Raw genomic sequence first — 11,652 nt, 5'->3', positions numbered from 1 at the left:
AACTAAAGGTGTCTATAATTGAGAACCCCTCCCCTCATGTCTTCCCTGCTACTTGCCTGTAGGCACAGATCTAGGATCAGCTTCCCAGCCAAGGGCAACTAATCTACATCGCAATGGTCAACTTTATTGTACTCCACTTCTCATCCTCTCTTCTTCTACTTTGGCGGTGTGAGTGATCATTGATCTGATTTGATTAACAAGAACTCCTCGACTCCTTAGAAAAATGATAAGCAGTCTCATCATTGTAATACAAGTGTATGGATCAATCAACACATTTCAAATTCAACTTGACTTTATCTCACTATACACCTGTGTTGAAATTAAACTAGGCTCCATTGCACTTTGAGTTGAGAGGTGTATTTTGTCTCCCTGCACTATAAAAAAGTTGAATCAATGTACAATTGTAAGGCAGCAGACTGCAATAGGATTGTGAGTTTGCAAAAATGTTTGGCATATAGCTGAACCAACATACATTCTCAGGTTTAATTTTAATGTTCACTCAACTTTTCATTTGATGTTGAGTGAACATACAATTCAACTTGAAAAATTGGAATCCAGCCAGAGAACGTTAATCACCTCCAACCTGCACTGACAATGGCTGCCAGGAAATACTTCTATTTGATTTAGGTAGTCTCAATAATAACTGGCACAGCCATCTCAGTAACAGATGCAAAAAGTCAAACTAATAACAGATTGGATTACTTTAGAAAAATGTATGTTACTTATGTTGGTGTACCTTAAGATAATCAACCAATCAATGTACATGAAAAAACACAGGTCTAAAAAGAAAACAATTCAACGTACAATTGTAAAGCTGCAATAGGGTTGTGAGTTTGCTCCACATCTGGGAATATAGCTGAACCAACATACAGTGTTGACTTCCAAAAACAAACATGAAATTGTAATTAGACTCAACAAGTTTTTATACATACAGCTCACTGTGAGCAAAGTTTGTTGAATGAACAAACGTTCACCCATTAGCTACATTTATTTTCCTTCTGAAGTCCAACAAACTCAGAGAATAACACTGATTAATCAATTGGTTAAGTGAAGACACTTGCCAGTCGGTCAGCGCATGCTCGGAGTACACGTCCTGGTAATCGTTCTAGCCCTTGTGAATGTTGACCTGTTTAAAGCTCTTACTCACATCTGCTACGGAGAGCGTGAACACACACTTGTCCGGAACAGCTGATGCTCTCATGCATGTTTCAGTGTTACTTGCCTCGAAGCGAGCATAGAAGTAATTTAGCTCGTCTGGATGGCTCGTGTCACTGGGCAGCTCTCGGCTGTGCTTCCCTTTGTTGTATGTAATAGTTTGCAAGCCCTGCCACATCTGACGAGCGTCAGAGCCGGTGTAGTACGATTCGATCCTAGTCCTGTATTGACAGGAGGATAGAATTATGGTCAGATTTGCCAAATGGGGGGCGAGGGAGAGCTTTGTACTTGTCTCTGTGTTTGAAGTAAAGGTATAGAGGTTTTTTTCCCCTCTAGTTGCCCATTTAACATGCTTGCGGGAATGAGGTAAAACGGACTTAAGTTTCCTTGCATTAAAGTCCCCGGCCACTGGGAGTGCCGCCTCTGGATGAGCATTTTCCTGTTTGCTTATGGCAGTATACAGCTCATTGAGTGTGGTCTTAGTGCTAGCATTGGTTTGTGGTTTTAAATAAATACAAAGAATAGGAAAAACTTGAGACTTCCTTAGATTTCGTGCACCAGCTGTTGTTTACAAATAAACATAGACCGCGACCCCTTGTCTTACCAGAGGCGTCTGTTCTATCCTGCCGAAAAAGCGTAAAACCTGCCAGCTGTATGTTATTCATGTCGTCGTTCAGCCACGACTCAGTGAAACATAAGATATTACCGTTTTTAATGTCCCATTTGTAGGATATACTGTACGTGCTCGTTGCTCGTCTATTTTATTATCCAATGATTGTACTTTGGCTAATAGGACCTATGGTAAAGGCAGATTACCCACCTTACAAGGCACCCAGACCCACGTCCCCGATATCTCCATCTCTTTCTCCTGCGAATGACTGGGGTGAGGGCCTTGTCGGGTGTTTGGAGTAAATCCTTTGCGTCCGACTCGTTAAAGAAAAAAATATATTCTTCCAGTACGGGGTGAGTAATCGCTGTCCTGATATCTAGAAGCTCTTTCTGGTCATAAGAGATGATGGCAGAAACATTATGTACAATATGAATTACAAATAAAGCGGATAAACACACACAATAGCACAATTGGTTCGGGGATCGTAAAACGGCAACCATCTCTTAGATAGATCGCTGGTAGAAAACTGTTTACTACATCCCAAAAGATATACTTTGTAGATAATTGGCCCTCTTTCTGGGACTCACCCACAAACAGGACCAAGCCTGGCCAGCTGAGGATTGAGGGACTCCATCCTAGCTGGAGGGGTGCTCTCATCTTATCTGTCGCGTAGACAGGGCCCTAACTCATCTAGCTCCACAATGAGATAGAGGGCAGGCCAGGCAGCAGGCAGGCTAGGCAGCAGGCTGTTAGCCAGCCAGCCAGCTTGTTGGAGTCTGCCACTAGCACTGTCAGTGTAGTCAGCTCAGCTATCCCCATTGACATCGTGTCTGTGCCTCGATCTATGTTGGGCAAAACTAAACATGGCGGTGTTCGCCTTAGCAACCTCACTGGAGTAAAGACTTCCTCCATTCTGGTCATTATTGAAAGAGATTGTGATATCTCACATCGCAAAATAGGGCTACTGAATGTTAGATCCCTCACTTGCAAGGCAGTCATAGTCAATGAACTAAACACTGATCATAATGTTGATGTGACTGGCCTGTCTGAAACATGGTTCAAGCCTAATGGATTTACTGTTTAAATGAGGCCTCTCCTCCTGGTTACACTAGTGACCATATCCCCCGCATATCCCACATAAGCGGGGGCGTTTCTAATATTCACGACAGCACATTTTTATTGACAACAAAAAACAACTACATTTTTGTCTTTTTAGCTTCTAGTCATGAAATCTATGCAGCCTACTCAATCACTTTTTAGTGGGTTTTGTCCAACATGTCTCCGGGCCTACTCATTGCCACAGTCATACCCTGGATCTAGTTTTGTCCCGTGGAATAAATATTGTGGATCTAAATGTTGTTCCTCATAATCCTGGACTATCGAACCACCATCTTATTACGTTTGCAATTGCAACAAATAATCTGCTCAGACCCCAACCGAGGATCATCAAAAGCCACGCTATAAATTCTCGGACAACCCAACAATTCCTAAATGCCCTTCCAGACTCCCTCCACCTACCCAAGGACGTCGGAGTACAAAAATCGGTTAACCACCTAACTGAGGATCTAAATTTAACCTAGCGTAATACCCTAGTACGAAAATGTGTCACAAGAAATTAGCTCCCTGGTATACAGAAAATATCAGAGACGTGAAGCAAGCTTCCAGAAAATTGGAACAGAAGTGGCTCTCCACCAAACTGGAAGTCTTGGAAAAGACAGTACTGTGCTATATCAAAGAGCCCTCACTGCTGCTCGATCATCCTATTTTTCCAACCTAATTGAGCAGAATAAGAACAATCTTAAATGTATTTTTGATAATGTTACAAAGGTAACTAAAAAGCAGCTTTTCCTAAGAGAGGATGTATTTCACTTCATCAGTGATGAATTCTTGAACTTCTACGACGAAAAGATCATGATCATTAGGAAGCAAATTACGGACTCCACTTTGAATCTGCGTATTTCTCCAAAGCTCAGAGTCTGCACATAACTGCCAGGACGTAGAATCAATGGAGACACTCAAGTTTTCTAATCCTGTATCTCGACACATGAAAATAGTCATGTCCTCTAAACCTTCAAGCTGTGTACTGGCCCCTATTCCAACTCAGTAGTTTAAAGAGCTACTTCCTGTGCTTGCCCCTCCTATGTTGAGCATAATGGATGGCTCTCTATATATACCAAACTCTCTAAAAGTGGCAGTAATAAAGCCTCTCTTGGAAAAGCAAAACATTGACCCGGCCGATATCGAATATACTATTCCTCTAAAAAAATAATAACAATAATATTGCCCTGCATCTCTTTTAATGGCATCAGACCAAGGCTCTGCATCTGTCCTCGTGCTCCCAGACCTTTGTGCTGATTTTGACACCACCGATCACCACAATTGTTTGTTGAGATAGGAAACCCTAATTGGTCTACACGGACAAGTTCTTGCCTCGTTTAGATCGTATCTGTCGGAAAGATATCAGTTAATCTCTGTGGAACGTTTGGCCTCTGACGAATCATTTGTAAGTTTTGGTGTGCCTCAAGGTTCCGTTTTAGGACCACTATTGTTTTCACTATATATATATATTCTACCGCTTTCACTGCTATGCGGACGACACACAGCCGTACATTTCGATGAAACATGGTGAAGCCCCAAAATGTCCTACCCTGGAAGCCTGTATTTCAGACATAAGGAAGTGGATGGCGGCAAATGTTTTATTTTTGAACTCGGACAAAACAGAGTTGCTAGTTCTAGGTCCCAAGAAACAAAGAGATCTTCTGTTGGATCTGACAATTCATCTTGATAGTTGTACAGTCGTCTAAAATAAAACTGTGAAGGACCTCGGCATTACTCTGGACCCTCATCTCTCTTTTGACAAACACATCAATAATATTTCAAGGACAACTTTTTTCCATCTTTGTAACATTGCAAAAATCAGTAATCTTTTTTCAAAAAATTATGTAGAAAAACTAATCCGAGTTTTTGTCACTTCTAGATTAGACTACTGAAATGCTCTACTCTCCAGCTACCCGGATAAAGCACTAAATAAACTTCAGTTAGTGCTGAACACGGCTTCTGGAATCTTGATTAGAACACCAAAATTGTATCAAATTACTCCAGTGCTAGCCTCTATATACTGGCATCATGTTAAGGCTAGGGCTGATATCAAGATTTTACTGCTAACCTACAAAGCAATACATAGGCTTGATCCTACCTATCTCTCCAATTTGGTCCTGCCGTACACACCTACACGTACGCTACGGTCACAAGACACAGGTCTCCTTATTGTCCCTAGAATTTCTAAGCATACAGCTGGAAGCAGGGCATTCTCCAATAGAGCTCCGATTTTATGGAATGGTCTGCCTATCGATGTGAGAGACGCAGACTCTGCTTTTAAGTCTTTACTTTAGCCTCATCTCTTCAGTAGGTCCTACAATTGAGTGTAGTCTGGCCCAGGGGTGCGAAGGTGAACGGCAAGGCACTGGAGCGTCAAACCACCCTTGCTCTCTCTGCCTGGCTGGCTCCCCTCTCTCCACTGGGATTCTCTGCCTCTGACCCTATTACGGGGGCTGAGTCACTGGCTTACTAGTGCTCTTCATGCATTTCCTAGGAGGGGTGCGTCACTTACTTGCTCCTACCTACCTCTCCAATTTGGTCCTGCCGTACACACCTACACGTATGCTACGATCACAAGACGCAGGTCTCCTTATTGTCCCTAGAATTTCTAAGCAAACAGCTGGAGGCAGGAAATTCTCCAATAGAGCTCAATTTTTATGGAATGGTCTGCCTTTCGATGTGAGAGAAGCAGACTCGGCCTCAACCTTTAAGTCTTTACTTTAGACTAATGTCTTCAGTAGGTCCTACGATTGAATGTAGTCTGGCCCAGGGGTGCGAAGGTGAACGGCAAGGCACTGGAGCGTCAAACCGCCCTTGCTCTCTCTGCCTGGCTGGCTCCCCTCTCTCCACTGGGATTCTCTGCCTCTAAAACTATTACGGGGGCTGAGACACTGGCTTACTAGTGCTCTTCATGCCTTTCCTAGGAGGGGTGCGTCACTTGAGTGGGTTGAGTCACTAACATGATCTTCCTGTTTGGTTTTGCGCCCCTTCTGGCTCGTGCAGTGGAGGAGATCTTTGTGGGCTATACTCATACTTGTTATATCTGGTGTAATTCTCCTGTCTTATCTGGTGTCCTGTGTGGATTTAAGTATGCTCCCTCTAATACTCTCTCCCTCCCCTCCCGGAGGACCTGAGCCCTAGGACCATGTCTCAGGACTACCTGGCCTGATGACTCCTGACTGTCCCCAGTCCACCTGGTCGTACTGCTGCTCCAGTTTCAACTGTTCTGCCTGCGGCTATGGAACCCTGACCTGTTCACCGGACATGCCACCTTGTCCCAGACCTGCTGTTTTCGATTCTCTCGATTTGATTTGGGTGCTCAGGGTCCCATCTAGCTAAGAATTTAACTCCAATATTTGCCATACATGAAATGTCAAAGAGTGAAATTCTGAGCTTATTCCCTTCCAGTGATGTTGCCTATATACTGAAGAAGGAGGTCAGTAAATGGGTGGGTAACTTTGAACTACAAATCCTATCATCCAATCTCTCAAGTGACCCCATGGAACCCTAGCATCACTTGCAGCTCATTGGTGGACTCGATAGGAAGGCTGTGGTCAGCTAAGTCCAGGAGCCTTAGAAAAATGTCACCAGAGATGCTTCCCTCCGATTGGCTGATTTGATTGTCACCTTCCACCTCGGCCTTCCAAGATTGGTCCACACTGCAGCCCTATGAGATTTAAAATAAAGGATGGAGCAGGACACACAAGTCAACTCCCTCCCTGAATTGCACCTTCACTTTTCCAACCACATGTCCCTTACACACCACGTTTGCATTCCCGGAGCCCCCCAGCCTAAAAAGCCCTGATGTGGGGAGTGAGTCTACTCTTTAGTCATTATAGACTAGATAGCCGATTTTATTAGACATAAATACTCCTGTTTAAATCAGCTGTCAAGGTCCTAGGCTGGTGTGGTAACACATGGTCTGCGGTTGTGAGGCAGCTTGGACGTACTGCCAAATTCTCTAAAACGACGTTGGAGGTGGCCTATGGTAGAGAAATTAGCATTTCATTATCTGATAACAGCGCTGATGGACAGTCCTGCAGTCAGCATGCCAATTGCACACTCTCTCAACTTGAGACATTTGCGGCATTGTGACAAAACTGTACATTTTAGTGGCCTTTTATTGTCCTGATATGCCACACCTGTCAGGTGGATGGATTATCTTATTACAAGGAGAAATGCTCACTAACAAGGATGTATACAAATTTGTGCACTTTGAGAACATTTCTGGGATCTTTTATTTCAGCACATGAAAAGACTTGACATATTGCGTTTATATTTGTGCAGTATAAATGGCTCAATATTACTTTGACAGTAAACGATACCAAGTCAACATCGCTCTGGGGATGGTAACAATGAAGGCAGGGGTGCCCCACTGGCAGGTATGGAAAATAGGTGGGACACTGCATGTGTAAGGCCTATGCCATCCTGCAAAGAACCCACACCAAGACATGAAACTCACACAGGATGATCTGCAACATTAAAATACATCTTTATGACATGATCCCGCCTAGCTTGTGAAGACAGATTGAGTAACGGATGTTTAAGTAGAATGAGTATCATTTTCTACACACACACCACACAGGAGGCCCTGAAGAACTAGCCAATAAGCATGAACGAACCTATGGCGGCAGGTGTCAAGAAACTAACAGCCGGCAGTAGTGACCTCACGTTATTATACAAATATAGACAAATCAACCCTTCAATTCCTACGTCCATGACACGTCAAATCAAACTTTGTCACATGCGCCAAATACAAGTGTACACCTTACTTACAAGCCCTTAACAAAGCAGTTCAAGATACAATATTTACCAAATCAAGTAAAAATTAAAAGTAGCAATAACGAGGCTATCGGTACCGAGTCAATATGCGGGGTAGAGGTTAGTGGAGGTAATTTGTACACATGTGAAGGGACTATGCATAGATAAACAGCAGTGTACAACAGAGGGGGTGGGGGAAAAGGTGTTGTGCCCTCTTCACAACTGTCTTGGTGTGTTAGGACCATGATAGTTCGTTGGTAATGTGGACACCAAGGAACTTGAAACTCGCTCTGTCGATGTTAATGGGGGCTTGTTTAGCACGCCTTATCCTGTAGTCAACGATCAGCTCCTTGATGCTCACATTGAGGGAGAGGTTGTCCTGGCACCACACTGCCAGGTCTCATCATTGTCAGTGACCAGGCCTACCACTGGTGTTGTGGTGCACCTCAAACTTGGTGTGTGAGTCATGTTTAACCACGCAGTCGTGGGTGAACAGGGAGTACAGGAGGGGCCCAAGTGTTGAGGATCAGTGTGGCAGACGCGTTGTTGCCTACCCTTACCACCTGGGGGTGGCAGAGGGAGGTGTTTAGTCCCAGGGTCCTTAGCTTTTCCAACCACACTGTAGCTGGGAAACCAGTCACCCTCAAATGGTGCACCTTTAGCCCCTTGTCAGCTACACTGGGGTGGAACTAGTGAAAGCAATGTCCAAAAACATTGCCTGAAACTTGATTTTCAAAAATAACTGGAAATTGAGGAATCTGCTTTTAAACTGATGCACCCAATGTGGTAGGATTCTGACCCATATTGCAACAGACTAGATGGAACTAGCAAAGCCTTCATTTCTACACTGCTGGGTTGACATTTGCTATAAAGCAGTCACATTAAAATGTAGAAAATCAATTTTGGCCCGAGTGTAATGTTGACGGAACTACGCTATTCTATTCATCCAACTCAAACCTTGCCTCATTATTACAAACTTCAATTTTCCCCTGAAGTTCTACCCATTGATATGAAATGCTGAGACCAGACCATTCAATGCCTTTCACATTTTATTAATCCAAAGAGTGCAGTAGATCTTCACATTCGTTTGCTGGTCCTCTTGTATGACATGCCAGACAGAGTCATGGTCTGAAAAGAGAAAGCATCTGTAATCATTACACTCAATAAATCCATGCCTGTACGCTATGCTTACCAAACCGGACGCGCTCGTTCTCACATTGATTTTGTTCACCCACACTAGAAGCGATCAGGACATGCAGGTTGAAATATCAAAACAAAGTCCGGAACAGTTATATTTGGGGCAAAAAGCATTTCATATTTATGACAATTTAGCTAGGCTAGCTAATTTGTCCTAGTATATAAACATTGGGTTGTTATTTTACCTGAAATCTCTGACAATTAAGCCACAGAAAACCGAATGTTTCTCATCATCTCGCCTCCTTTATATGGCGGTTGACAACCAACGTTACAACTGACCAGAGTGTGGACCTTAAAGTTCATCTTTCAATCACCCACATGGGTATATGCTCCTAAGAACCAATGAGGAGATTGGAGAGGCCAGACTTGCAGCACATCAAATATAATCTATTTTTATTTTAGCACCTGGCCACGCAGATGCTTGCTGAGGCGCGTGAGCAGTGTGGGTGCAATGATTGAATAACACGTACATTTATTTTGCGACGCGAGCGGTGGGGTCAGCATGTAATTAGGACATTGGCGGCAGCAAACTGTTGAATTGCGTTCACGGCACTGTCATAGACTACCCATTTTGTTAATGGTATAAATTAACCCTGAAATTGTGACGCTTCGTGAAACCCCCAGCCATATGCCCCACTCACGTTGACGAGGGTGTTTGCGTCTGTAAGTTCTGTGACATATTCGATCCCATTCAGGATGGCCGTCAGCTTGTTACCCTCCCTCGTCACCACAGACTGAAACAGGAGAGGTCAACGGTTAGATCTGAAAGCAGTGGTCACCAACTACAGTCAACTAGGACCAATTTAACAGGCCCAAGTTGGATGGCCATATATGGAGAAGAAAAAAAAGTGTGACAGTGTGCATCAGGTGTGCGAGTTGGTTTTGAGACGTAACTGTGCGCCCAGTCCCTGGAGAGCAGAGGAGATTCTGCCAACGAAAGTCAGTCCTCCCACAACATCACTGGGACCTGAACTAACCATAGTGACCCCACATCAGCTGAACTTATAGTGTAGTTAGATACTGGCTGTATATGTAGGGAGATGGATAAACCCAGGCTACATGTATGAAACTCATGGTTGGGTTGTGACATGCGCCACTCACATTGACCTTCTCCCCGGTCGGCGACTCGAGCTCCGTCTCCTGGCCAATGGTGAAGGAGTTGGTGAGGATCTTTGTCCCCGTGGTGACAGTCACCTTGAAGTGGTCTCCAGTCTCTTCAATCTCAGAGATGCTCTTGATGTCTTTGCCCTCCTGGATAAGCTCATCAGGGAGACCTACATGTTTGCGGCAGCGAGAGAGTCATATACGGTGCTTTTTAGTACTACAAAAAGTGAAGTGGGACATGAACACTGAATTATTACTACTGAAGTAAAGCGCTGATGCACTATAATATGGCAACACAATGATGGCTAGCACATAACATTGAGGACCATACGTTTTAGGGCTTGGTTATTTTGCATACCACATTCTGGCAATGGTGCAGGACAGTTGCTTGGCTTTGAAACATTCTCATTAAGGAATTTGACAAAATGTTATTTTCTTGGCATTTCATTATTTGATCAGAATATTTCCTGAAAGTACAAACATTTAATTTAAGGTAAAGTTCTAGGAACATTAGTCATTTTACATTGGGAATGTTCTCAAGTTGTTCAGATGACTTTAAATATTCTCCTGTGGGAATGTCAGTACTTCAGCATAATGTTCTGTAGGTTCTCATAGTTACAGTTAGTCATGTTCAGAACACTAAGAACTTGCCATACAAAAACATTAATAAAAAACATTCCGTTCCCAGAACATCCAAGGAAACTCAGAAGTAACCATTGCATTGGCAGTCACCATTGAACATCATTACCGAAAGGACTAAGACTTCTGCAATTAACACCCCAAGTCTAATCAAATGTACAAACCCAACTTCAAGACTTACCAACAGCCTCCATGAAAGACTCAAAGTTGTCATGTGACTCCATCTGGTATTTCCCTGAGAAAGACATGGTGACTACAAGACAGTGACAGTAGTCAGCCACAGCTCTCTGCTTGTCTTTATACCCCCATCTATCCAGCCCTGCACTCATTAACTAACTAAAGGTGTCTTCAATTGAGAACCCCTCCCCTCATATCTTCCCTGCTACATGCCTGTAGGCACAGATCTAGGATCAGCTTCCCAGCCAAGGGCAACTAATCTACATTGCAATGGTCAACTGTATTGTACTCCACTTCTCATCCACTTCTTCTACTTTGGCGGTGTGAGTGATCATTGATCTGATTTGATAAACAAGAACTCCTCGAAAAATGATAAGCAGTCTCATCATTGTAATACAAGTGTATGGATCAATCAACACATTTCAAATTCAACTTGACTTTATCTCACTATACACCTGTGTTGAAATTAAACTAGGCTACATTGCACTTTGAGTTGAGAGGTGTATTTTGTCTCCCTGCACTATAAAAAAGTTGAATCAATGTACAATTGTAAGGCAGCAGACTGCAATAGGATTGTGAGTTTGCAAAAATGTTTGGCATATAGCTGAACCAACATACATTCTCAAATTGAATTTTAATGTTCACTCAACTTTTCATTTGACGTTGAGTGAACATACAATTCAACTTGAAAAATTGGAATCCAGCCAGAGAACGTTAATCACCCCCAACCTGCACTGACAATGACTGCCAGGAATTATTTGATGTACGTAGTCTCAATAATAACTGGAACAGCCATCTCAGTAACAGATGCAAAAAGTCAAACTAATAACAGATTGGATTACTTTAGAAAAATGTATGCTACTTATGTTGGTGTAGCTTAAGATAATCAACCAATCAATGTACATGCAAAA

General features: G+C 43.1%; 1 protein-coding gene across 1 annotated transcript; it reads right to left on the bottom strand.

The window, feature by feature from the left end:
• Positions 1-8,655: 8,655 nt before the first annotated feature.
• LOC110525956 (fatty acid binding protein 1-B.1) lies at positions 8,656-10,908 on the bottom strand. The gene is made up of 4 exons (XM_036980109.1): positions 10,746-10,908; positions 9,923-10,095; positions 9,463-9,555; positions 8,656-8,752 (listed from the first exon to the last, which is right to left on the bottom strand). Exons 1-4 carry the CDS (start codon positions 10,891-10,893, stop codon positions 8,702-8,704), a joined length of 465 nt encoding a protein of 154 aa, XP_036836004.1. The 5' UTR covers positions 10,894-10,908; the 3' UTR covers positions 8,656-8,701.
• Positions 10,909-11,652: the final 744 nt, after the last annotated feature.

This window comes from Oncorhynchus mykiss, chromosome 6 (genome assembly GCF_013265735.2).
Source record: "Oncorhynchus mykiss isolate Arlee chromosome 6, USDA_OmykA_1.1, whole genome shotgun sequence".
Taxonomy (NCBI): Eukaryota; Metazoa; Chordata; class Actinopteri; order Salmoniformes; family Salmonidae; genus Oncorhynchus; species Oncorhynchus mykiss.
The sequence above is the reverse complement of the archived record's forward strand: the minus strand, read 5'-3'. Positions and strand labels throughout refer to the sequence as shown.